Here is a 26,484-nt window from a genome sequence, read left to right on the forward strand (position 1 = left end):
GCCTTTCATCCCAATTTTTAATGTAACTTTTAGAAGGATTTTCGTTGATTATCACCTCACAGTTATGTTTACTATAGTATCTGGCTCTGGCCCCCCAAAAAATTCTTTATGGTCATCTTTTTTCACAAGAACAAAACTGTGTCATAATAGCATCTAGAAGGCTAAACAGGCCCATTTGGGGTGGCCATTTTTGAGTTGAAGGTGTAACATTATACGGGCTATACGAGCCATGTGCGACACATGTGAGTGGTGCATAGATTCACGCACACACAAAAAAAAAAGACTTATTTTAGCCGAAACAATGAAAAAATAACAAATATCATAATTGATGCAACGTGTATCATTAGTGAGATGCCATGTCAGGATCTTCAATCGATTGTGACAAATCAGATCACTCTCTCTCACACACACAATCCTTTGCAAAATGCAAAGTATTATCATCACAAGTGAATGGCTGTCTTTGTTACACACCAAGCATTTTTTTTGGACCACAAATTTGCACTCCTTTATGCTACAGAGAGAGAGGTGCTGTGAACTGCATCTCTCTCTCTCTCTCTCTCTCCTGCTGGAAATGGCAACTCTGCACTCTCTTGCATTGTCCTCTCCACTCTCCAACTCACTTCAGAAGCCACGCTCATGTGCAGGTAACATCACTTTTTCCTATTTTTCTATGAAATGTGCAAAGACTACTCTGAGATTATTTTAGAAGTAAAGTAAGGGTGATGAAATTAAGTTGGGCAATGTATGTATGTTCTCCTATTGAATTTGATAATATTTGTGTTAAGTTAGAAAAAAAAGTTTATTTTTCTCTTCAGCATGCTTGGGGACTCAACTTAAAGGGTTCATCTAAAGTTCTACACCTGAAATTTCATAATTACATTGGAATTATTTTTGTGAGGTTAAGGACTTTGAATCATTTTCAACTCAATATGGTTTGCCTCTGTTACGAGACACTAGGCATTCCAGGAGGCCAAATAAGATTAACAAAAGGAGGTGGCATTGTTTTCTTTTTCTATGTTTTTGCCCTCTTTTTTGCTTGACAACATAAAATTCCTGGTATGATGCTTCATTTTTCATTATACCATCATAATCATTACAGTAAAAGTTTATAATCTTAAGTTTTCAGACTTCCATCAAATTGATACAATTTCTGAATTGACCACAAAAACATCGGTGGACCAAAATGTGCCATGTTACGAGACATGCAAAGAGGTTATATGTTACTTTGCCTAATTTTCTCCGCTTCTTAAGAATAAGGGGGACTTCAGTGGTATATGTTTTGATTGATGACATCCCATGTTGTAGAGAAAAGTGACATTTTAACTGAGAATCTGCAATTCTTGACAGGATATACACTTTTCTAATGTTGTTAAGTCCCTTTAGTTTCAAGCTACGTTGCACCATTCTATGTGTAGGGCAGTTTCTTGTATCATCTTCATTGACCCCAAAGTGTAGAAGTTCTTTGAACTTTGGATATATATATATTGTTTCTTTGGTGATATTTAGCACTAGCAAAATATGAAATAATGCTTGAGTTATGATGTTCCTGGTGAACATAATAGCCTCTTTGTTTATGCAGTCCCATCTTCAATTGTTCATCAAAGTACAAACTCTTCATTCAATGGTCAAACATTACACCTGCCGTGTTTAAGGTTACCTGTGCTAAGACAAAATACTCCCATGCACATGCCTGTTATCATGATGGTCAAACCAAAAATACAGTTCATCCAGGGAACTGATGAACAAACAATACCCGATGTGAGGCTGACCAAATCAAGGGATGGAACAAATGGCATGGCTATCTTCACATTTGATCAACCCTCAGTTTTCGATTCTTCGGGTGAAATAGGCGATATCACTGGATTTTATATGATTGATGAGGAAGGGGTCCTTCAGTCAGTTGATGTAAGTGCTAAATTTGTCAATGGGAAGCCCTCAATAATTGAAGCCAAGTATGTAATGCGGAGTCCACGGGACTGGGATAGATTCATGAGATTCATGGAGCGATACTCAAATGCAAATGGTTTGCAATTCATCAAAAAATGAGTTAATGTGCTAACTCTGCCCTTCTATTCTTTTGCCCTTTTTCAGGAAGTTTGTGTTCTACGATATAGTCACATATAAAACCTGAGTGAAATGCTATATTGGCGTACATGTAACTTCAATTCACATACTCATGCATTTTCTGACACCCCAAGATTTTATGAAATTTTGCTTGTCCTGCTGCTGTTTCGCTATCATGTAACTGTTTTCTTATAGACAAGTTGGAAAGCTCATCACGAAATGACTTCCTTCTATTATGTTTTGAATAAGCAAAAAACTGTCAGGAAATATAGTACACCCAACACGCTGCATATTAATATTTTAGTATGTTTTGTTTCCTTTCCGTTTGTTCCGAGAGATATATTAATCAATTTTGATTCTTTTTGGATCAAGATGTATGGATTCATGGTCTTTGTGTTTGTATAGATCTTGTTCGCGGATTAAATAGATAGATCATCAAAGAGTGTTAAACCACCTCTTGTAAACAAATATCTCAAGTGATTTGTCCCAAGGGTTATGAATGCAAATTTTAGATCAAATAGAAGTGTAACATGTGTTTCGGTTCAAGGAATAAGTAAACAGGGGTGTTTTAGTTTTGACTAAACCTGGAATACCAACTTAAGAAGCAATTAGATCAATAATGATGGTAAAATAAGGCTTCCTATTATTAATACATTATAAAATTGTAATGTCTAAACACACGTACTCTAGCATTACATGTGCACCAGCCTTGGTCTAGTTCATCAATGAAAGCTGTGTGGGCTCAAAATCTCCCAAAGACAGTAGTATTTGGGTCCTGGTATGCCAACAATGTGTGCACTTGCAAAATTCAAAAGAAGTCAGATTGGAAAAGTTGTCATATATTATCTAATGATTTACAACAAAACTGTAAGGAAAAATACGAGTATAAATTTGTAGAAGTATCATTAACATTGACAAAAGATCAAGTTTTATTTTTTTTCCCGCTGGTTTTCTAAGAAGAGTTGTTTTATTCTTATAATATTTGTCTGCAGCTCATTTTTTTTCTCTCTCTAATACATTACACATCTTATTTCACACGTCTCATTCTTTTCTTCCCATCCCTCCTAGTTGTAGAAGAAATTGAAAAAAATTAAAACATGAATAAGAGTCAAACTTCTCTTCTATAAGAGAGGTTATCCATGTCAACTTTCTGGATTTTCCATTTTATTGATCATTTTCCTCGTGACATAAGACAGAAATCAAAACCTTGTGCAAATTGTTGGTCTGGGCCTGGTCGAATCAGAATAATTTTCTTCGCATCAGGATTAAGGTGCCAAATGCCAATGGTTTAATTATAACAGCTGTATTTTTTTGAATTAATTATAGGTATGTGTTGCATCACACTATTGGAACAGTACTTTAAAGAGAAAATTGCACAATAATATAATCATACTGAACATATGGAAGACGACAAAAACAGGAGAAAATTACACGCAGATGGGGAAAACAGAATGCTATAAACAATGGCAATTGCTCACTTCCATCTAAGCATTTTCATTAAGGACAAAAATATCATTTACCACACGGTCTTTGCTAAAAACAATGTTAAAAAAAGCTGTCTGGAAAGAAACTTCGGGTATTTTTCTCAAAATATGATGAATTGTTTTATCAAAGCCAATCTACACGTCAATACTTAATAGAGTTTATTTCATTCGTAACAAAGAAATAATGAATTTTCCAGTGACTTCTTTACTACCACCGACTGTTCAAAGGTCATTTAACAAACACAGTATCGTGTGCAATACCATAGAATTTCAGATTTTTAATTAATCAAATTCTAGATTTCACTGCGCCTACTACTTTTTTTAACCCAATATGTAGAAACGTAAATTATACAAACCAGAAAGCAGCTGGCGTGGAAAGAAAACAGCTCATACATTTTCTCTAGTTGCTTCCATTACAGTTAGTTAAACAAGACATCCATTCACACAGGTGCATTCAGCAAAATGAAATATTAACCCAATATACTAAAATGAATGTACCAATTTAACTATGAATAAAGGAACCAGACTATCAAACAATGCAAAAGTAGAAAACAGTAGAACATTTATTTTACTGAAAATTATCAAATATCTCAACAAATTATAGTTTTTGACAGGCTGATGCATCAGAGAAATGTCGCTTCAACTGATCTATCCGTGACTTCAATGGTTAAACTTGTTCTGGTTTGCCATTAACTGTAATAATTTTGTTTATATTTCCTATATGAATCAAATGAATAAAACTATTACATGAAAGGAATTATTAAACCTCCCAAATCATTCTAGGAACCACTAAGGAGTGAGGAGAATACATTAAGCAGAAATCAGAAAAACCTGTAACACAAAAATGTGTATAGCAAAGAATATGTCTCCATGTCAAGGGTTTCAATGAGGGAAGCTCGCTCAATATCCTAAGACACAAGTTCAGCAGTAAGTCCACAACAACACCCAACAATAATTTGTAATTTTTCTCCAATTCAAGCAAACCATTGTTAAGTCTGCATTAAGCCTTAAGCACCCTGCAGATTTTTTCTCCCTTCCATTCATGATTGATTTCTTCGCTCATTCTTCCAAGAATTTTTTGCAACTTCAGCAGATGAATCATTGGAATCTCCACTACCATCCTTTGGTTTGGAGAAGAAAGGATCCCATTCATGAGGTCCTACCTCATGCTCTCCCTCAGGCAACAAAGCATATTTCCAACTGTTCTCCTCAATGAAGTTGTCATCTGTGCGACCTTCAATAATATCCTTCCTCAAATTTGTAACCTTGTCAATTACTGCTTGCACCGCAACATCAAATGCATCTTTAAGAGTTTCTAATTTGGAGCGAGGATCAGCATATACTAGTCTTGGAATGAGACTAATGACCTCTTCTCTCATGATCTTCACCTGCTCAGGAGGTATCTGACTAAGCCTTTCCTCTATACTGATATTCCTCTTGCGGATATCATCCTCTGGAATGAAGACAGAATACTTAGTGTAATTCTTGGGAAGATGCCAAGTATATTGTGTATATGCTGAGCCAGGATGGAAGAAAACAGGTATACAACCAGCCAACATTGAATCAAAAGCAGATCTTCGCGTGTACGAATCACCCTGGGGTTGCAAGCAGAAAAGTGAGCTTTGAAACATCTGCATTATGCTGCTGGGAGAATGACATTTGCTTTCGCCAAAGTCGCATTCCAACAGCTTACAAACATTTGACCTTCTGCATTGATCAATTAACTGACCCCTGATTGATTTGGGGTTGCCAGGACGGGGAGCACCAGCAAAGGAGAAAAGCCACTTCCTATCTAGTTGCCTCATTCTATCTTGCCACATGAACACATCAGCATCCTTTGCAGGGTGGAAGTATGTAGGATACGGAATTCCAAAATCATTTGCATTCCAAGGGCTGGACTCAACCACAAGCATTGACATATTCTTTGCTGCTGGTAAAAACAGAAGCTTATTGCCCCAATCCGATTCTTCCTCAGATAGTCTCCTGAAATCCCATGTTATCCTTCCCGCAACAAGAAAATGGTCTCTTCCATTCATTGTGCTCCACTCTGGCCTCTTCATGAGCCAGTGAACCAGATCAAGCGAAGCAGCATCCCTCATTGAAATATTATAACCCCAAAGATAACGTGCTATGTCAAATCCAGCATAAAAGGGCACAAAAACCGCAGCAGCAATGGAGGAATCATTTGTCAAGCACTCATACTGCTTCATCCGGTTGCCAAATATCACATCAACAGCAAACTGATTAGTAGCATACCAGCCAGTATTAGAGAACACCCCTTCAGCATTCTCAAGGGGCGGACCAAGGCCAGCATTGGTGGTGAACTTACACATATTAGTCCAAAGACTCAAACTTTTGCACTCCTTCAACATATCCTCATTAAACCTGGAGGGAAGGTCATGCACATAAATGTACCTCCCCCCACAGGGATCACTCTTGTTTTCAGAAGCTCTCATTGCTCTCATAAAAGGGAAAATATTCTCGGCGCGAGGGGTGTCAGTGTCAGCATCACTCCGCCGCACATCGGGATCAGGTAAGCCAATCTTTCTAGGAGAGGCTTGCACTTGATGGATTGGGGGAGGTTCATAACCAACAGAAACAGGTGTTGTTGATAGGGTTGAGTGATCTAGATCAACATGATTATTATAACTATTCTTTCTACTGCTATTGGCATTGGTATCATCTCCTGAAAGTACCACAAAATGGAAGTAAAGGAGCAAAAACCAGAAGAAAGCAGAAAGGGATGCTAAACAGCAAAGGCGGGAATTCTGGTTCTTTGCTGCTGCCCCTTTTTCCATTTGGTCAGGGCGCTTTCTCATTGCATTTCAATTCAAACAAACAAACACTGATTCATAAGGGTCACAGCCAAATCGAAAAACCTGATACAACAGAGATTGTGATTGCTGAGTAATCTGAGAGCTCAAAACAAAGGGAAGGAAAAAAAAAGAGTACAACTTTGCAGGTATGCTAAATACTAAAGAGTGATCACAACAAGACAAGGAAATGTGAAATTGACGTTGTTGGAATGAAATCAACAACGAGTGATAGACAGCACTTGACAGAGAAAAAGAAAAGAGGAATGAATGAATGAGGAGTGACCTTGTTTGTTTGAATTTGTTCCTTAGATTAGGCAAAACGAAATCGTATGATCAAAAGAGAGAGAGAGATGGTGACATACAAAGAGAGAGAGGAATCGAGCATATGAAGGAGTGAATTTTGCAGAGAGATTGATAAATGAAGGAGAGAGGGAGGGTGGCGCATGTTAGTAACGAGCGCGGGGGATTGTCTTACATGTCGGTGTCGTGTGAGATTGCGACGCGTAGGGTTGATGAAAGTGTGAGGTTGTTCCCATCATTTTGCATTGCATGAATTTTGTAATAACTCCGCGTCAATAACTTGGGGCTACCAACAAATCCCCAAGTTTATGTCTTCCACTCATCATTTTTTATTTTATTTTATTTTTAAAACTTTCAATAATTTCTTTTTTTTTAAGTACTAGCGCATATTAGGTGAATATAAAATATAACAAAAAACTACAGTTTATTCAAACGATTAAAAAACATCCAAATCTCACACCGACTGCTTCACTTCTTAAAGTGCAACTTATATAGTTTATATATCCGTTAGACAACTTCACTACTAAGATGAAATCTAACACGTACATTATCAATGTGTTATATCCTCCTTTTTGGGTTTCCTTTGAATAGAAAAGGTATAACAAATCATTTTTCTCAATAAATCACCATTAGGGAGTTTAGCAATTTGCAACCTTTTACACTTTAAAAACCCTACTTTTGCTCAAGGCTACTTTCTTTCCTTTTCTTTATAATATTTATTTATTGGTATGAATTTAACATTTATCCAATGACTTTTTTATATATACAGTAAAATTCTTTCCTTTTTCAAAGTTATTCAATTTCCATTTCTACGGAAAAATAGATTAATTCCAAGATTTATATAAATTATGTTATTTTTATGCTATAAAAAGGCATAATGAAATGGATTAATTTATAGTAATAAAAAATTATTCGAATAAATTAGATTGGTGGGCTCATGCAACGGACTAGGTCCCTAACATACGTGTCAAAGACATTTTGGTCGCCTTATATCGTATATAAGTTGGTTTTTTGGAAGGCATTTTTTTATATCGTATATAAGTTGTTTTTTTCTTCAGCTGTCAAAGACAGGATCAACAAGGGAGGTTGATTGGAAGTTTGAACCTGCCGAGGACTAAACAAGTGCATAAAAGAGAACACATCATTGGAAATGTGTCATTTTTTTATATCGTATAGAATGACATTGAATTTGATCCAAAGACGTCTACGTTCGGAAATCAACAAGTATCTGGATTTTATTATCATCATCAACCATGATCACACATTCTACAGATTATGAAAGGAAGATATAAAAGCATTTCAGATTTTTTTAAATAGTGAAATTAAATGGTGGTAGTACAAGCAAGACAGAAAAATGATTCAGGATCAAACATCCAAAGAATCTTACGGCCAAGAATCTGGAGTGACCCTTTCACTGATAGTAGAACCAAATTGTGGGCCTCCTTTCCTATATGAGATAAGAAACTCAATAGGGTATCCCTTCAGCTTGTGAGGAACAATTCCAAGATCATTGAAAGTCAAAGCTGCAAATTTCATCAAACAAAAAATGTGGGACATAAGAGACACAGTTCTATAATGTCTCGAGAAAAAAAAATGACCTTATGATCAAATAAAGAAACTTACCATTTTCTGAAACAACGGTATCTGTAGTCAAAGCCTGGATCTTATCCAGATTTAATATCTCAGGAACAGGTAGTGGAAAGGGGACCTTGTTTAGTAATATTTCTCTTGGTGTTGCCAATGCCTGAAATCAAACATACCATACACAACGTTGGCATTTTACAAAACCACAGCTTCACACTATAAACTCGCAACATTAAACGAGAATTCATCACCCGTAACGTAAGCAGCCAATACCCAGCTAAAACAAGAAAGGACCAAATGATAGCTATCTTTCAACTCACAAATGTGATTCAGAGCTGCAAACTAGGAGCCTTATGCCACATAAATAGTTAAATACACAGCAAATTATCTCAAATCTATGTTTGATTGCAAGTTCATCTACATTTTAAGAGTAGGGATTTGAACAAATTTTATTTGACTGGGGGAATATTGCCTTGTTGCCATGAATGATAATCTGATGGGGACCAAGAATGGTTGGGTATTATTATTTCAAATAGAAAAAGAGATTGGCAGATTAATCTAAGATATGATAAGTTGTTGGTCTATGAGTTGGGCTCTATTACAATCCCAGTTACATATTTACTTTTGAACTGGATACATAAGAAACAAAGTGAATTCAATATGCATCAAAATTTTATAAATGTGAAACTCCTAGAATTGTATTCTATTTATAAATATCTCAAACAATATTAACCCCACAAGACCAAAGGTGTGTTCATTACTGGCTTGGCTTTCCAATGGTAAGTAGACATCAACAAATTAGAAGTGGTTAACACTTAACACACCTTTGCAATGGGGAAAGGCACCTTCACATATCGAGGCCATTCTCGAATTGTATCAAACATAACGTCTGCCTGCAATTAACACAGATTCTACATCATTTCAACAATTTCTTCTTCCAACTTTTCCCCAACAAATAGAACCTCTTGTTTTGACAAGATATGAAATATAAAATTCTAAATTGCAAAACAATAAAGAGATAAAGAGTTTACCAATTCATGCACAGTAAAGATCTCTGGACCACCCAGTTCATAAATTTTTCCCATGCTAGTGCCATCATCCTTCAAGAGTGAAGTGAGTGCAGCAGCAACATCAATAACATAAACAGGTTGGATCCTGCAATAATTGCATTTGTCAGATAAAAAAAATGAATTTCAAAGCTGAAAGAAGTCAGAACCACTAACAACACAATTCACTTTGGTAAAAAAAGAAAAAAAAAGATTGAAGTTCATAGTAATTGCCTAATAGATTTATACATACTTTGTGCTCCCATCTCCAAACAACGGAAGAAAGCCATACTTTTTAGCAAAATGAGCCCATGGATTCAAAATCCGATCCTCTGTACCAATCATTACAGCAGGTTTCAAGATTGTGGCCTGTAGAGGTTAGCATTAGAATTCTGATATTATACTATTAACTCTTGCAACATGGCAAAGCATGAAAATGCCCCATATTCCAGTGCAAAATGACCACACATATCAAATGTTTTTTACATCATCATTTACATGAAAACCAATATGTATTTATAATTGGTTATCTGGTATACAATCAATCATCACTTGCAGTGTGTTTGGTTAGAGGGAAATGAAGGGGAAGAGAGGCAAGGGAGAGTTTTTTCAATTTTACTGGTTTAAAAATATGGGAGGGAAGGGGAAATAAAGAGGCTCAATTCCCTCGCCTCCTATTTGTATCCCCTTCAATATTGGGGGTTTTGGATAGTAAGTGGTTTATAATTCCTGAACTTTCCAGACTAAACTGTCCCCAAATTTTATTTTACCTTTCATCTCCTCCATTACTATTAATAAGTGTCAGTATATTATCCTTATTTTCCCTCCCCTCTACTTCATTAAAATCTCACCTCTCCTCCCCTTCCCTTCCTTGAACCAAACACACTGTTAAAAACAGGATAAATAAAGAAATAAATAAACAAACAACTAAATAAATAAAACACTTTCTGAAGAAATTTGGACAAGTAGCAAGTTAATGATATCAAACTATCTTTTTACTTAATATATTTAGGAGAGTGCTAAATAAACTCCAAAACCTTACAAAGAATGAGTCAATCATTTTTCATTTACCATTTCTTTATAAAATAATAGAAGCCAAGACAAAGACAAAGACAATCAATAGTTCATACTAATATAATTAATGTACCAGGGTGCTAAAAGAAATATATTGGCAGGGTCTTTGACTTCCATAATTCAGTATAATTTGTTTTTATATTTTTTAAGAAAAAACATCAATTAATTTCATCCACAAACTTATTAAAACAAGAATGTGGCCTTTTGGGAATGGATTTTCTCATGTTGAATTTATCATGTTAAAAATTTGTGTTTACCATTCACAAATTTTGTAGGTCCCACCTATGTAATGTACATGAAGAGAGAGACAATTTTCAAATGACAAGGTCATGTGAAAATACAACATGAGAGGATTCATTCTCTAGCCTTTCTTGTTTACCCTCAAATGTAAATGGCTAGAGTGAAAAACTGCTGCTCTTACACATGATAAAGGAACTAGAACTCTAGAAGTAAATTATTTAGTCTGGACACTGAGAAAATTAAATGTACCTCAGGTAGTTCCCTTAAAATCATTTCCTCAGCAGCTGATTTAGTTCTGAGCATCCTAGATGGAGATGAAGGAGATGCACCTAAACAAGAAACTTGAATAAATCTCAGGATACCACCATGCTCTTTGGAAATCTGCAACTCACAGACCATTACTATACAATTAATAAAATTAAAAAACCAGGTCAAGTTAGGATAGGAAACCACAAAACTTTAAAATAATACAAATATTCAAACTAAGCCATGCTTTGCATGGCTCCATATTAGGTCACTTAATATGGACTAACCATCACAATTGTCTTATGCCTCTGACTCAATACTCAAACGAAATCCCTTAAAAAATAGTTTATAAAGCAAAGCTTGCAAGTTGCTAGACACTCCTCAGCCCACATGAACCGCTTTGAACTTATACACTTAATATTTTCCTCGGGCAAACTCATTTTACTCAACCAAGCACACCAATAAAATTTTAAATTGATTGTAAAATTGTTTTGGGAGACTTTCTTTTACATAATTCAAATTTCGAGCCATGGCACAGCAGTAAAGTTGTGCCTTGGTGATCGGTTGGTCATGGGTTCAAATCCACAAACAGTCTCTTTGCATATGCAAGGGTAAGGCTGTGTACAATGATCCTCCTCCATACCTTCACATAGCAAGGAGCCTCAGGACACTGGGGACTGGGGTACGTTAGTTTTATTCCAGTATCATGATAGGAGGCACTATTTAAAGAGAACAGTTGAACACTGATCCAGCATACCCCTCTACAATCTACACAAGTGCAGCACCACTTTTTGGGGGTAGAGGGAGCAACCAGAATAGTTACAAAACATGTAAAGAACTTAATATGCAGTTTGAGACACTGCCACACAGAAAAATTTAGACATGACCCACATTTGCCACTTGGAATAATTACTAGTTGACCAGATTACATAATAAAATAAACAAATTCTTAAGAAACTCCCACAACAGATAAACTTGACATGTTGACTTTCTCTGACCCTTTTCTCTCAAAGGTTCTTGAACATCCTAAATTATACAATTAAATTTATTTGCCTTTTAAGAACTACAATGAGCTATTGTTATTACGTATCAGAAATAAACATCAATAAGCAAGCATGCACATAAAAAGAAATGTTTTAACCGAGAAAGAGCGAAAAGCAAGTGAATGATGACAGCAAATGTAAAAGAACATACCTTTGCTAGTTGCTCAGCCATGTGATAGTGCACTTCTTCAAAGCTGTAGTTTCTTGTCTCATAATCCCTTCCTGCCAACAACCAAATAAGGCAGAATGAGTGTGTGATTGAAACACAAAGAGTCGTATACTTCAACATATTGAAACATTCAAAGCGTAAAATTACAAGACAAGATGTATACCAATAAGGTTGATAACAACATTGGCCTTAGCCATCACAGCTTTTACTGAACTTTCATCCCTTGGATTGTATTTCATGGGTACAATCTGGGCATATTAATCACTGGAAGGTTAGCACAAATAGCAGATAGAAATAATCCACACACATAGCACTATTAACCTTTCCATTCTGACCAAAAAGAAAGAGGAGGCAAGAGAGGACTCTACACATATAAAAACATTATCTTAACTACCTGTCCCAAATCCCCCATCAATTTGAGATGTCGGGGATTATCTTCAGAGCCTCGGAAAGGAACTAGGACTTGAGATCCCATTTTAGCTAGACAAGGGAAACAACATCACCAAAAACAATCAACACAATACAGTTAGGGGGGAAAAGTAAAAGCTGTAACAGAATTCATTCCAAAATATTTTATTTACAGGAAAAAAAAATTTAACATTCTGATAACATTTTTCTAAAACAATTATAAATCCCAGAAACATACATACCAAGTTGTTGGACAACATAACGACCTAAGAATCCAGTTGCCCCAAATACTGTAGCAATAATGCCACTGCAAAAAGAATTGCTTTCAAGCATTACTTTATCAACCTAGCAGCTGTATAAGCTAACAAGACTACTTTAACAATGCATCAACATCTTCTAAGCCTTCACTTAAATTAAAAAGAAAAGAAAAAAAGCAAAGGTAAAAAAGAGAATTCAAGTGTTAAGTAAATCAAGTATAGAAGATCAAAAGAAGAACAGAAGATTTTAATTCTCCATAAGATGTACCTAATCATTCATGGTCAATTAACCATAATTCATAATGTAAGACTCTTTTTCAAAATGACAACCCTTTCTATCCAATCATAATGCTCAATAACCAAATTAAACAAAGAGAATCTAGCCTTTAGAAGAACAATTAAACCTAGACTTAAAACTTCATTAAAATGGCTCAAAGCACAACAAAAATCCATGACATGACTTCAAAAAGATATAATATTAAATGCCATAGACCCAGCCAAATAAGTCAATTAGTGATAACACAAAAGATTATTTACAGTGTCTGATCCTTTTTAAACATGCAAAATCAATCTACAGTTACAGTTGAGTTGTATCAAACCATTCTTGCAATATTGTCTTGAACATCACTTCATCCTAAGAAACACAACTTCGTTTGTTGAAAACTCTAATAAAATTCCTATAGCATAGGAACTTCATCCAATTAGGAAAATTAATATGATCTCCTTCTATACAACATAAATCAAGAGGTGAAAAATCACCTATACTAAGCATCTAAGTGCAGTAACACCAGCTCAAAATTAACAGGCAATGGAGAAATTACAAGTTGTTGGCCACACTCTCACTCTAGAGTTCAGACTACAGTTTAGTTTAGTTTTGTTGCTCATGCAAGTCCTGCATGGTCATAATCGGATCCCATAAATCGAGTCCATGGCATTGCATCCCCAACCAAGAAACTCACTCCCATCAAGCTTAAGCGAAATAGAATTCTCAAGCCTCATCTATACCATTCATATAGCTCTCCAGGATCTGCTTCAATAAATCAAGGACTTATTTAACAATCCAAGCCCAATCCACTTGACAATACAAGTAACACCAAAGTCACAAGCCTCACTTGACAGCTCAGAACTCATATAATAAATAAATCTAAATTCTAAACCCGTTTCGTTTTCCTTTACATGTTTCCCCAATCTTCGAGGACCTAAACACTTCTTTTACTTGAAAATGTAGGTCCTCAACCAACAATAATGATAAATCAAGTAATCTCATTACGAAAATCCAAAAAACAAAAAAAACAAAAAACAAAAAAAAAACCTAGAGCGAGAATGAAGAAGGAGTGAGGTAAACCTGACGGAGGATCGTCCACCAGTGCCCTTACGAACGAGGTGACCAACTCCCTTGGTGGCGAGGGTAGAAACGTAACGCTCGTGATCCATTCCATAATCTGAAACAACAAATCACAATTAGCTGAAAACAAAGCTGAGTTAGAGCGAGACGCAAACATTACTCGGAAATGGAAGATTACGGTGATCGGAAATTGGATAGATGGACTTGAGCGACGTCGATGGCCTCAGCGATTGCTGCCCTAAGCGCCTAGCAATGGTCTGCATCTTACCGTGCCCACACTCACACACAACGCAACAGAAGAAGAAACTCAACACAAATGTAATTGGGACTGTGGAGGGTGCACGCGAACGTTGTCAACGACCTAAGTTGGGCTCCATGTTATAGTGAGCCCAGATCTGTGCTCCATCAATTCCCTTGGGGGAACTACTTTGCACACCCAAGTTTTTCTGGTACACCCAACAACTTCTTTTGTTTTTTCAAAATTACCCCTTTTTAAAGACATACAGATTGCAAATTCGTATGAAGAATTCATACAGATTGACAATCCATATGATTCTTACGGATTCTAAATCCATAAGAATCATACGGATTGTCAATCTGTATGAATCCTTCATACGAATTCACAATTCGTAACGACAAATCCATAAGGCCAACCTTCCCTATCTCCTCCTCACCAACTCCGCTACACCACCTCCGCTGCACTACAGCACCGCCACCTCCTTCATGGCCATTGCCCTCCCTCTGGTCACGTGAGGTCACCGCCAACCTCCTTCGTGTGAGGTCACCACAGATCGTCGTGTGAGGTACCTTCGCTCCTCCTTCATCGTCACGCGAGCGCCTGTCCCTCATGACACGCTGCGAAGCACCTCCTCCTCACGCCGCATGCATCCTTTGTCGCCGTCAACCTTGTTGTAGAGGTCCATGGTCTTATGGAATACGAATTCATAATGGCCTTATGGATTGCGAATATGTAATGACCTTACAAATTGGTAATCCATATATGTTTCCTATAAGGATATTTTTGGTTTTTCACCCTAAATGCTGGGTGTACCAGCAATTATGTTGGTGCCCAAAGCAATGCCATGCCCTTGGGCTGTGAAGCCCCTTCAAATCATTTTTTTATATTAATAAATAATTATGGCTACATTTTAATTGTAGTCCCTTTAATATGTGATTTGCAATTTTGTTCTTCACATTTTAATTTTTATTCAAACTTCAATTTTCCATACGTTTTAGTTTTTTTATTTTAGTACAATTAATCCTAGACTTAAAATATACCATCAAGAAATACTTTAAAAAATCAAAATGTAAAGATAAAAGAAAAGAATGCATGCAAATTTGAGAAATGAACCATAATTACAAATTTTATAAAATCTGGGAACTAAAATCACTGGAAAAATAAGAGAACTAAAATCGTAAATGATACAAACCACTAGTTGATTTTTTTTATATTATACTTAAGTGATTCTTGGTTTGAGTGTTTATTTTTTTTTAAAAAAAATAATTTTTATTTTCAAATTTTCAAGATTTATAAAACATGTATCAAGAAGTAAGTACTCTAGAGTCTCCGCGTTTTAACTTTTTCATAAAAGACCGAAAATGTTGATTTGCTGTTTTCAATTTTTAGTCTATTTTTTAAAATATTTTTAGAGAAAATATTTTATAAATTTTAAGCAAACATATTTATCTCTTATTTTCTGTTTTTTTAAATGAAAACAAAAAACACTCAAACTAAACACCACCATAAACTTCCATCAATTTTATAACATGACAGTGTATCTTGATTACTAATATACTTTTTTCTTGATTTATGATGCTATTACATTAATTAAGCAAAATTAGTATAATGTCAAAAAATAAAAATATCAATCTTATTTGAGCCGGATAGATACGCGACAACTTTGTTTCCTATTCAAGCTATAATAATATTTTTTGTAATTTTACTGGGAAAATAGTGACATTTTATTCAAATGAAAATATTCGTCCTTTTACCCATACGTTTACACGAACAATGTTCTAGCATTTTTATTTTTTTTATCATTCCACTTGTTCATTTCTTCAAGGTTCAAACAATTGCGCCGATCATCTACTTAAATTCAAAATGATTGTGTAACATGTCAAATTCTGCTTCCACTTATATACTCATATTCTCACGTCTCAAGATGATATATTAAATAATAAATGATACTACATTTTAACAATTACTCAGCTTTTTATGATTGAACTGAGGTGGCATAAACATTTAGATGCCACTTAATAAAACTACCAAGCCACTTGTCAATAATGAAATCGTATGAAAGTTTTCATCTAGCATAATGCTTTTGACTATTGAGTGAGCCAGTTCAAGATCATCAATATGGTATTCCTATTTCCTAGCATTAAGGACATGACAAAATGTAGCATTATATGGCAAGGGATAGTTCACTAGCGAATGATGATACTGTACAAAACAGTTAATTACATTGTCAACGAGCATATAAGAAAACTAATCAACTACGTGGAAGAGAAAAGATAATCAAATAGCATAGGGTCACAGGGAAAATACCAGCCAACAAATGGCCTTAATTCCGAAACACTGCTAACAAAAAATATGTTTGCGTGTCATTAGAATTACCAGAAAATAAGAACATTAATGACAAAATAGCTATCAAATCCCTTAGATGAAGGATCGAATTTACTTATATTTAGCCATGAGTATCGTGTATAGACTAGGACAGTTCCTAAACTCTCTCCCTCTTATATATATTTATATCCTATAAATGACTCAAAAGGAATAACAAGGTGACAAAATAGTGTAATGAAAAAGACTAATTTCAACTCTTACCTTGTGTTTGGATTAGAGTGAGTATCTACAATTTTTTTTTTTCAAATTTTATATTTTTTGAGAAAATTTGAAATCTCACTATTTTAGTCAATCAAAATTATTCATAAAAATACCAAAAATTAAATTTCTTTTTAAATATTCTATTCAAACAAACTATTTTTTCATGAATCATTTTAAATTCCTTGAAAAAATAAATTCTCCTGTTAAATTGTTTCATCCCAACAAAGGGTTACACTTTTCTAAGCAAGCAAAAGCCTACTGCCTCATTCTCAAAACTGTTATTCAACATTATTGAAATCAATTCAGACGCCCATGTTTTCTTTCCTGTAAAGGGCGATCATCTTATTCCATGTTACAAAGCAAGCCCCAACCATGCATGAATTCCTCAATGTGGTTTATGGGGATGAACCAACTGATGATACTTTCAAACTGGAAAATAATTTCTCCCACTGGAGTGCTTAATCGATAAGGGCTCACTCGTGCATCAGCTCATTTTATGTCTCAGCATGTTTCCAATGCAGCAGTGACAGCAACTGAGGCATCGTTACTGTTTCTACTCGAAATGTCTTGAGCTCTTGCTGCCCACTAACTTCGAAGGCTCTTAAGCTCATACCACCTCCATCATTGAAGGTTTTGATGCATTTTCATCCATTTTAAAAGTCTGGTATGCCACTTGACCGCGATGAATACTCCGTCACCAACTTCAGAAACATAGATGACTTGTCCTCTAACAGCCTAGATGGACTATCAAACTCTGCAACTCGACCTGTAAAAATGTTAAATCGACTTCATTAAGCACAAAGAGTGAATTATAAATGAACCAAATTCAACCCAACCATCTCAATCACTCAATTTTAGAACACATTTGAGTTTTATTTCCTTTTCGTGCTGTGCATCAAAAGGAGACACACAGAAAACAATCATATAGATCCATGCTGCTCCCTGACAGTTAATTTAGCAGCAATCAGAAGTGAGCAAAGATATGTGGCAACATACAACCCACTCAGAAATTAACAGACAGCCCATTTTGGGTACTTTGTTGACAAAGCTGAGATAAACAAGTCAGGTTTAACTTATAAGAGATGTTTAATTCATTTACTTTCTTAATTTCTTCTCCCATAAGTATTTTTTTAACGAGTTTGTCCAAATTGAGCCTAAAATGATTTGATACAAACAATATAACTTGATCTAGCATTAACAAATAAGAATCAGCTAGGTGATGAATGTCAATTCTCCTATGTGATTGTAAGTTTCTTCATTTTCTTGGCATATGAAAGTTACTTTATTGGAACAATTTCCCATAGCTGCAATGGTAAAAGAAAATGCAAATGGATGAAATTACAACATTTGCCTTCAACAACATTCGTTTTAAGTTTTAACTGTCAGACAATGCAAAGCCAATAGATGTATGGCTGAAGAAAACAAAAAAGAGCAAATAGCATGCGATTCAATAATACGCACCATCACTGAGTACCAGCACTAGATCACTGTCAATAACAGTAGGAATACGATGTGCAATAGTGCACACAGTGCAATCTCTAAACTCTCTTCGAATAATCTTCTGGATAAGATTATCAGTAGCAGTATCAACCGATGCCGTTGCTTCATCAAGTACAAGTATCTTTGATTGCTTCAGCAGAGCTCGACCCAAAGAAACAAGTTGACACTGTCCTACACTCCAATTATCTCCATTCTCCAGCACTGCAGATTTAAAATAAATCTTAAGATAGCTACTTGTGATTCCAAACATTTTTCCTTTCCTTTCACAATTTTTAGGGGTGGGGAAAGAAAAGTTACAATGCCATAATCCAGTTTTTAGGATCCTACCTGGCATATCAAGCTTTCGCTCTGTCTCACGGATTATATCTCCAAGTTGTGACTTATCAAGGGCCTGTGATAACTCAAAGCAATCAAGCAGAGCATAACCTCCTACTCCTACTTAAGTAGCATTAATAGTACCCATTTTCTCTATTTAAAAGCTCTTATTATACACACACATTTAAAACCCAAATGCAATGCTATTTATTTTTTCCTCACATACAAACACACTTTATAGACATTTACAGATTAAGCGAATACTGTGTAATTTTAACTAAATGGAACTATCCAAGTAATACAAACCTCCCAAATCTCTTTATCAGAGTGCTCATCAAGAGGATCAAGATTGCTTCGAATGGTGCCTTCAAATAAGGTTGGATCTTGTGGTATGATACTCAAATGACTTCTAAGATCATGAAGACCAATTGATGAAATATTAATGTTGTCTATAAGGATACTCCCTGCCTCCGGTTCAACCAATCGAAATAATGCTTGAATCAAGGTAGATTTGCCACTGCCAGTACGACCAACTATTCCAATCTTCTTCCCACCAGGAAATGTGCAGGATACTCCGTGAAGCACCACGGGAAGATTTTCCTTGTAACGTACCTTCAAAAGGAGATGCATCAGCATGAGAAAGAGCTGATTGCAGTAGAATAATCATTATAAAAACTTTGATGCATATCACATTGCTAAGAGCTTAGTTTAGATGCTAAATGAGTGCAACAAGCAATGATATATAAGGGATAATTTTACCTCTTAAAAAAGAAAAGGACAAAAGCAAACTATAAAATGACTAGAAATTAAATTAAAACGATAGGACAAGCATGTGCTTCTTAGTGAAAACAAGGAGCAAAGAACATTCCTAATGTGAATTTGAGCTGAGTACCTTCAGATCAATTAATTGGATTGTCCCATTCTCAGGCCATGAGGATGGAGGACGAGAATCTTCAACAATTGCTGGTGCTTCACTAGGAATTTGGCTGTATTGATAAATTCTTTCAATGGATATGATTTTATTTTCAAGTTTGCAAAAGCTAAGTATCCATCGTGATAGACGTGCATTTAAATTCAGGCCATATGTTACTGCAAGTCCAGCCATGCCTATACAGAAAAGTCTTAGTGATTAGCAACAGAATATTATCTCATATTGCATTCTGCATGATCTCAAACCATCACTTATTCCCTTTCCTATAATACAATGTAATACCAATTATATCATAAACAGCTGCTTGAAGCGGACAGAAAACAAGTAATCAGAATGAAATACTCACTGGGATCAATACTTCCATGGGGAAGGCTGACAAGTAATACCAGGCAGAAAGCAAATACAAAGGTTGAAAGTAATTCCATGCGCAGGCAGAGCCACTCAATAGCTGCAAGACTACAGAAGAATGGTCGTGCAAAACAATCCAGAAGATAGAGGTTCCTCTTCATGAACCTTTTTTCTTGTCCAAAACCTCTAATGGTGGCTGCTCCAGCAATTGATTCACCAAAAAGATGTATAATTGGAGATTTTTGGATGCTCACGATACGTACTAATTCCCTTGAGGAAGCCATGTAGTATTTCTGCAAGGAATTAGTTTATGGTCAAAATTTTCATTTGATCACACATAGGGTAGACAAACAAGAAAGAAAAGATGCAATGCATTAACGGAGGATTTATAGTCCTTTATCAATGTATTTTCTCCATACCCCTTGAATAATATTTTCCCCAAAAAGAATGATGAATTGATATTTGTCAAATAAATGGACCTTATTCTATCCTACATAACTTGATTTTTGGCTTCAGAACACAACTTTTTTCTGTTTCTTTTTGGAAAGCAGTTTTGAAGATTAAAAAATAAGCTGGAAGATCTCTAATTACCTGCATCCACAAACAAATAATAGCCAACGGGACTACTAGGAGCAAAACTTGCCATGTAACATCTGTCATTACAGCAACAATGCCAATAAGTTGTATTGTTGATGAAGCAAACCCTCCAAGTCTAAAAGGAATATCAAGATCCACAACACTTTGATCAATTGAAACCTGATGGGATACAAATAACCCATTATATGTTTGTACACCATACATGGAGAGACAGATTAAAAAAAAAACAAAGGAGCAAGGAAAAGACAAGAAAACTTACACGATTCAAGATCCTTCCAGCTGGTGTAGAGTCAAAGAAAGACATTGGTGAATGGAATATGCTTCTAAGCATGTTAAAAAATAGTTTCTGTGCAGCTGCTAGACCAAATGTAGCCACGAGAACAGCCCTTACAAAGATGAACCATGAGCTGCCAAAAGCAAGGGCCATGTAAACAAGAAGAAGAACTGTGGGAGTTACTTTGGGTTGGTCTCCCTTAGTTTGAGGATTTGCCCAAGCCATCCACCAATTACTGGCAATCTGAAGGAACTGAAATAATGTTTGTGCAATGATTATGAGTGGAATCAATACACCTTTGTATGCTGCAGCCATGTATGACAAGTACACCTTCATGCTGACTCTACCTCTAACCCTCTCCTCTTCCTGAACAAGCTGTTTTTTTCTCGAGCGTTTTGCTTTCTTCTTCTCCTTAATTACTTTCTGATCTGATGATCCCTCCTGAACTTCCTTAGCCAAACTCTCAATATCATTTGCAGAAGAAATGGATGTCTTACTGGTCATAATAGTGTCATCCAAGGGTACATTTTCATCTGAATCTTCTGAGTGATTAGGAATATCCATAGCCTCTATTGCTTCATGGTGAGCTGAAACTAGAGTTTTAAAATCTGTTCCTGCTTGTAAAAGATCATCATATTTTCCTGCCTGTATGATGTGGCCTTCTTTAAGAACCTTCAAAATTGAAAAAAAAATGAGAAAATTATTTTTGCTTTGTATCAACCACATAATCAAACCCACAGATAGGGGTGTGCAAAAAAACCGGTTCGGATTGAACTAGAATGTAACCAAACCTAAACTGAATTGGTTTCTTCCCGAACTAGTTTAAGAAAAAAAAAATGCACTGTTTTATAAAAACAATTCGGTTAAATCATTTCTACAAAACCAGTTTGGTTAACCGAACTGGTTTTCACTTGGATATTTTTTTATTTGAAAAAAAATTGTTCAAAAACCGTTCAAAACTAGTCTGACTCTTAGAATCGGTTTAAAACTGATTAAAAACCAATTCAGTTCAAAACCAGTTTTTTAAAATTAGTTCGGTTTTGAACTGGTTTCTAAATCCGGTTGACTATTTGGATATAAAACCGAACCGATTAAAACAATTTGAAACCAGTTCGGTTTGATTTTTTTATCAAACTAGTTTTTGCACACCCCTAGCCACAGATAATTAAAAGAGAATTCTTCCTAGTCTTTGAAAAAATTAAATATCTTCACTGAGAAAGATAAATTACACATGTTGGCACAAAAAAAAAAACTTTTTTTTAAAGTACCAGGCAGCAATAATGACCAATTCATATGAGTTCACTCAGCCACCCAGGAGGCAGCTGCCACAAAACAGAACAATATCAAGGGAGGGATGCAGGAGTTCCATCACCAAATAAGCAGCTTCAATCCATTGAGCACAGATCAATTTCATATAGATGCAAAAGTAACACAATTTTCCTCTTGCCTTGTAGATACAGCTTGTTAACATCTCATGTCAATATATAATACCATTACATTAATTTCACATAGTCAATCTTAAAACCAATTGCTTTGTTGTTTTAGATATGTTTCCTAATCATATATCTGAAATTGTAAAGATTTAACTGTGTAATATTAAAAAGAAAGAATTAAGAAGGCAACCAGGACATGAGGGAAGAAAAAATGCATTAGACTGAAACAGTAGAGAGCAACTGCAACCCCTGATCATGCAGGGAATACATAACTCACTCACAAATACGAAAAAAAATTGAAATGTACTATAAAATAATTAAAAACAAAAACACCTGAAATGAAGTATAAAAATCATCTAGGTCTTTTGTTGCATGAATGTGGAAGACAAACCCATACCATTATCATATCAGCAGCAGGAAGAAATTCAACTTGATGGGTCACAAAAATGACTGTTTTATCTGCTAGTGCTGTCAATACATACTCCTGCATTCACATGTCATAGATTAAATCAAATTAAATTCATTTCAATTGTACCCCGAAAAATAACAGCATCATTAACTCTATACTCAAGAAAAACTAACCCTAAATAATTCTGATCCAGTGTGGGCATCAACTGCACTGAAGGGATCATCAAGTAGGTAAATATCAGCATCTTGGTAGAGTGCTCGAGCAAGCTGAACCCGCTGCTTCTGACCACCACTCAAATTTATACCTCTGTCACCAATAATTGTTTGGTCTCCATGTGAGAAAAGTTCTAGGTCCTTTTTCAATGAGCAAGCATGAAGAACATTCTTGTACTTTGCTTTGTCCATTGGGGTGCCAAACAGGATATTTTCTTCTATATTTCCTGACTGTATCCAAGCAGATTGGGAGACATATGCAACAGAACCACACACTTTTACCTGCAAAATCATCCAATTCATCAGTAAAACTGATATATAAACAAGAAGAGAATTTAAAATACCAATGAACAAATATAAAAACAATAAAGGCGGAATTCTATCCTTAAGAATAACATACTTCACCAGACAGCTTGGGAATCTCTCCAAGGATGCAAGAAAGAAAACTTGATTTACCGGAACCAACCATGCCACAAACAGCCACAGTCATCCCTCTTTCCACTTTCACATGTATTCCCGATAGAGTAGGCCTTGGCAAAGAAGAGTCCCAGCAGAAGACACCATCCATAATTTCTATGGCCGTGTTAGAAATGCCAGGTGGCAAGACGATAGTCGCATCTTCCTGCAATTCTTCATCCTGCAGGAAAGCAGATATGCGATCAAGAGAAACTTTTGTCTGAGCCATGGTTGATACCAAGTCAGGAAAATTCCTCAGAGGTTCTTGGAGAATCCTGAAAGTAGCTAGAGCAGAGAGAACACCACCTGCTGTCAACTGACCCCCCAACAATATGGAAGTAGCAAAAGTAACAGCTGAAACAAATATAGGGGAGCTCCAGAACATGAAAGTTATGCAAGCCTGAGAATAGAGTGCTTTCCTTAGCCACTTGAACTCTACTCCACGCATTTCCTCCAACTTCAATCGATATCGGTCCTCCCAAGCTTGCAGCTTGAGAATCCTCATATTCCTAAGACACTCTGATGTCTTTCTCATCCTTTCATCCTTAGCTGCCATCAATTTGTCCTGATAATCTTCTTGCACCCTAGCCACAGGAACAGTGACAACAATGGAAATGATTGTAGCAATCAATGTTGCAACAGAAGCAATTCCAACATTCTTATACAAAATTAAAAGGGCAAGAACAATCTGCATAGGAAGCATCCACATGTCATGAAGGTACCAAGAGTAGTCCCCTACCCTCTGAACATCAACTGCCATGTAGTTGACAATCTCCCCACTTGTGTGACTCTGCTTGGCTGAGCTTGACAGTCTAAGTCCCTTCCTATATACCATTGCAGTTAGAGCAGACCTAACATGCATACCCAAGATGTCCACTCCCAGATACCACTGCCTAGTTGTCACAGTCTCCACAAGCTTTGCCACAAAGAAAATACCAGCAAGGATATATCCCTCATGGGGGAAAGTCTCCTTGCCACCCAAGTAATCCACAAAGTAACTTATCATGTATGGACCTACATATGACACCAAAGTATTCATACCAGCAAAGATGGCATTCAGGGCTGCGTCCTTCCAGAATGACTTGAGAATCGCCCAAGCCAACGAAGGCTGCTTAGAGGGATTCTCATTTTCAGCCTTCAATCTCTCCCAATTAGAATTCAAAACCTTATAACTAGTCTTGGCTCTATCTCTTGGTGCAACAAGTGGAATATCCTTAAGCTCGAGCGGTCTCTTAGCACCAATGGAAAGAAGTGGATTCAGCCAAGAAAGAGTGGCCAAACTAAAAAGTCCAGCATCTCTATAAGGAGTAACCTTGAGACACCCCGGTTCCTCATCAACAAGCAATGGCTCTTGAAGATCAGAGTTCCCACAAACCCTTATACCAGTACCACCCCTAATTGCAACCACACACAAAAATGCAAGAGCTGGTGTGACAGCAACATTTGCAACAGCACGAGAACATAGATGTTCAGAACCCTCCTCCCAAAATCCTCTCCCATCAACATACAAAGTACACAAGCAAATAACAAAGGACAAAAACCACCAAGCTCTCAACAAAAATGGGAACCTCTCTGACACCTTGAACTTGCAATACAAGGCCGAGAAGCTCAACACAAACCAAGCCAAACCCTGTGCAGCAGGGACAGCAAGAAGAGACAAATCCACGTCAGCATCCCCATTAGCCTCACCCCAAATCAAAGCACCCCCTTCAAATCCCAACGCCAAAACATTCACAAACAGAACATAGAAACAAGACAACACTGACAACTTGAACCCCACACCGATTCTAACACCACGCGTTTCTTCATCAATGACACTGCAAATTGGGCTAGCATTGCCGCTGTTTCCATCCTTACCGAATCGAAATCCACCCCCATACACAAGAACACGCCTCACCGAGACAACAAAGAGAAACAAAAGTACAAAAGTCAGGTTCATGCAGATTGTCGCAAGTTCCAACACGGGCAATCCTAGGACATCATGGAAAAAACGTGCGACACCCATTATTGAAAAAAGTGTGTTGATGATGAAGAAGAAGAAGCAGATTGAGAATAACAACAACAACGAGTAGAAGAAGAGAAGAGAAGGGGCATCTCAGAATACGGGAAACGAAGAGAAAACCAATGCACGTGGAAACAAAGACGTTTATTTCACCAACGAGGAATATACGAAGAAAGAGAGAAGTTGTTGCAGTTGCAGTAGGGTAGCACTGAAAAATCAAACTTTGAAGATGAAAAAAGACACCCAATGGGGAAATATAGAAAATCCCCCACCTGGGTGGTTTCTGAAATCAATGGTGACGTGACGGACTTGTTCTACCCCAATTGCGAAAGAGAGAAAGAAGCTGAAACGACAATCACAAATGACAAACGACGACGAATGATGGTGGCGAGAGTAGCCTAAGCGTCGCAGGGTATATGCTATAACAACGAAGAGAGACGGAGAGAAAGAAAATGATCCCCCTCTCTTGTGCTCCTTTTAATAATTAATGTTGTTGTTTGTTTGTCACAAATTAATAACTATGCTTCCGTGTGTTGTTTAACCGCGAGTTCCGTGAGGGAATCGGAAACTTTGCAGCAGATGCTCCAGAAATTGGTGCTTTCGGTGGACGGAACCAAAAGGTCAATTAAAATGACTCATCACTAGCTAGTTTGATACCGACTAAATTTTCGTTCTCTGATTTGCTTCAATGAATTTTGGAACCTTTCAACCATTATATGGAAAGGAGAAAGAAGAATTTTTCTTGCAGGCTTAGTAGGTGGAATATTATCATTAATGAATATTTAATACACGGAATATTATTATTATGATTTTAATGATGGTGTAATATAAATGTAAAATAATTTTATATTATTATTAAATAACAAATAATGATTGATATGATTTTTAGAATAATTATCTAAAAGTAAACAAATTTATTATATATAATTGATTGGTTATCATCGAATAACCGTATAAAATTATTTTATATTATCTATAGATAATATTTTTTCCTATTATGATTAGTATTTTTTATCATCTTATTAGTATTATTATTTGGAAAAATTTAGAAGGTATTCAATTCAATTCATTTATTATTATTATTATTATTAAACTGTTGGTTTTCTT

The 26,484-nt window shown here is 36.1% G+C and overlaps 4 protein-coding genes across 5 annotated transcripts; 1 reads left to right on the top strand and 3 right to left on the bottom strand.

The window, feature by feature from the left end:
• The first annotated feature begins 470 nt into the window (after positions 1 to 470).
• Positions 471 to 2,382, top strand: LOC114380755 (photosystem II reaction center PSB28 protein, chloroplastic-like). Its single transcript, XM_028339792.1, has 2 exons — positions 471 to 644; positions 1,580 to 2,382. The coding sequence occupies exons 1-2, from the start codon at positions 509 to 511 to the stop codon at positions 2,044 to 2,046; spliced, it is 603 nt and encodes a 200-aa protein (XP_028195593.1). The 5' UTR covers positions 471 to 508; the 3' UTR covers positions 2,047 to 2,382.
• Positions 2,383 to 4,093: 1,711 nt separating this feature from the next.
• Positions 4,094 to 6,898, bottom strand: LOC114382667 (xyloglucan galactosyltransferase MUR3-like). 2 transcript variants are annotated; one of them, XM_028342236.1, is made up of 2 exons: positions 6,727 to 6,898; positions 4,094 to 6,427 (listed from the first exon to the last, which is right to left on the bottom strand). In XM_028342236.1, the coding sequence occupies exon 2, from the start codon at positions 6,365 to 6,367 to the stop codon at positions 4,589 to 4,591; it is 1,779 nt and encodes a 592-aa protein (XP_028198037.1). In that variant the 5' UTR covers positions 6,368 to 6,427; positions 6,727 to 6,898; the 3' UTR covers positions 4,094 to 4,588. The 2 variants fall into 2 exon arrangements, with proteins under 2 accessions (XP_028198037.1, XP_028198035.1); XM_028342234.1 differs by having other exon boundaries at positions 6,648 to 6,898.
• A 910-nt stretch (positions 6,899 to 7,808) lies between these two features.
• LOC114382599 (NADH dehydrogenase [ubiquinone] 1 alpha subcomplex subunit 9, mitochondrial) lies at positions 7,809 to 14,414 on the bottom strand. The gene is made up of 12 exons (XM_028342134.1): positions 14,255 to 14,414; positions 14,077 to 14,173; positions 12,717 to 12,781; positions 12,461 to 12,546; positions 12,230 to 12,314; positions 12,049 to 12,119; positions 10,858 to 10,989; positions 9,548 to 9,663; positions 9,280 to 9,403; positions 9,073 to 9,141; positions 8,288 to 8,408; positions 7,809 to 8,187 (listed from the first exon to the last, which is right to left on the bottom strand). The coding sequence occupies exons 1-12, from the start codon at positions 14,337 to 14,339 to the stop codon at positions 8,048 to 8,050; spliced, it is 1,191 nt and encodes a 396-aa protein (XP_028197935.1). The 5' UTR covers positions 14,340 to 14,414; the 3' UTR covers positions 7,809 to 8,047.
• Positions 14,415 to 17,045: 2,631 nt separating this feature from the next.
• Positions 17,046 to 26,074, bottom strand: LOC114382468 (ABC transporter C family member 5-like). Its single transcript, XM_028341914.1, has 11 exons — positions 23,320 to 26,074; positions 22,881 to 23,201; positions 22,696 to 22,782; positions 20,851 to 21,537; positions 20,586 to 20,750; positions 19,993 to 20,287; positions 19,608 to 19,822; positions 19,022 to 19,327; positions 18,728 to 18,791; positions 18,362 to 18,601; positions 17,046 to 17,666 (listed from the first exon to the last, which is right to left on the bottom strand). The coding sequence occupies exons 1-11, from the start codon at positions 25,378 to 25,380 to the stop codon at positions 17,554 to 17,556; spliced, it is 4,554 nt and encodes a 1,517-aa protein (XP_028197715.1). The 5' UTR covers positions 25,381 to 26,074; the 3' UTR covers positions 17,046 to 17,553.
• Between the last annotated feature and the right edge of the window lie 410 nt (positions 26,075 to 26,484).

Source organism: Glycine soja, chromosome 13, assembly GCF_004193775.1.
Source record: "Glycine soja cultivar W05 chromosome 13, ASM419377v2, whole genome shotgun sequence".
NCBI classification, from domain to species: Eukaryota; Viridiplantae; Streptophyta; class Magnoliopsida; order Fabales; family Fabaceae; genus Glycine; species Glycine soja.

Excerpts from the sequence above, each read along its gene's own strand:
- LOC114380755 (XM_028339792.1), top strand. The coding sequence starts at position 509 with ATGCTACAGAGAGAGAGGTGCTGTGAACTGCATCTCTCTCTCTCTCTC. Across the intron at positions 645-1,579 it reads GAAGCCACGCTCATGTGCAG|TCCCATCTTCAATTGTTCAT; the intron begins GTAACATCACTT and ends TTGTTTATGCAG.
- LOC114382667 (XM_028342236.1), bottom strand. The coding sequence starts at position 6,367 with ATGAGAAAGCGCCCTGACCAAATGGAAAAAGGGGCAGCAGCAAAGAAC.
- LOC114382599 (XM_028342134.1), bottom strand. The coding sequence starts at position 14,339 with ATGCAGACCATTGCTAGGCGCTTAGGGCAGCAATCGCTGAGGCCATCG. Across the intron at positions 12,782-14,076 it reads GGTGGACGATCCTCCGTCAG|TGGCATTATTGCTACAGTAT; the intron begins GTTTACCTCACT and ends TTCTTTTTGCAG. Across the intron at positions 10,990-12,048 it reads TGGCTGAGCAACTAGCAAAG|ATTTCCAAAGAGCATGGTGG; the intron begins GTATGTTCTTTT and ends TGTGAGTTGCAG.
- LOC114382468 (XM_028341914.1), bottom strand. The coding sequence starts at position 25,380 with ATGGGTGTCGCACGTTTTTTCCATGATGTCCTAGGATTGCCCGTGTTG. Across the intron at positions 21,538-22,695 it reads CTGCTGCTGATATGATAATG|GTTCTTAAAGAAGGCCACAT; the intron begins GTATGGGTTTGT and ends TCAATTTTGAAG. Across the intron at positions 20,751-20,850 it reads CTGGAAGGATCTTGAATCGT|GTTTCAATTGATCAAAGTGT; the intron begins GTAAGTTTTCTT and ends GTATCCCATCAG.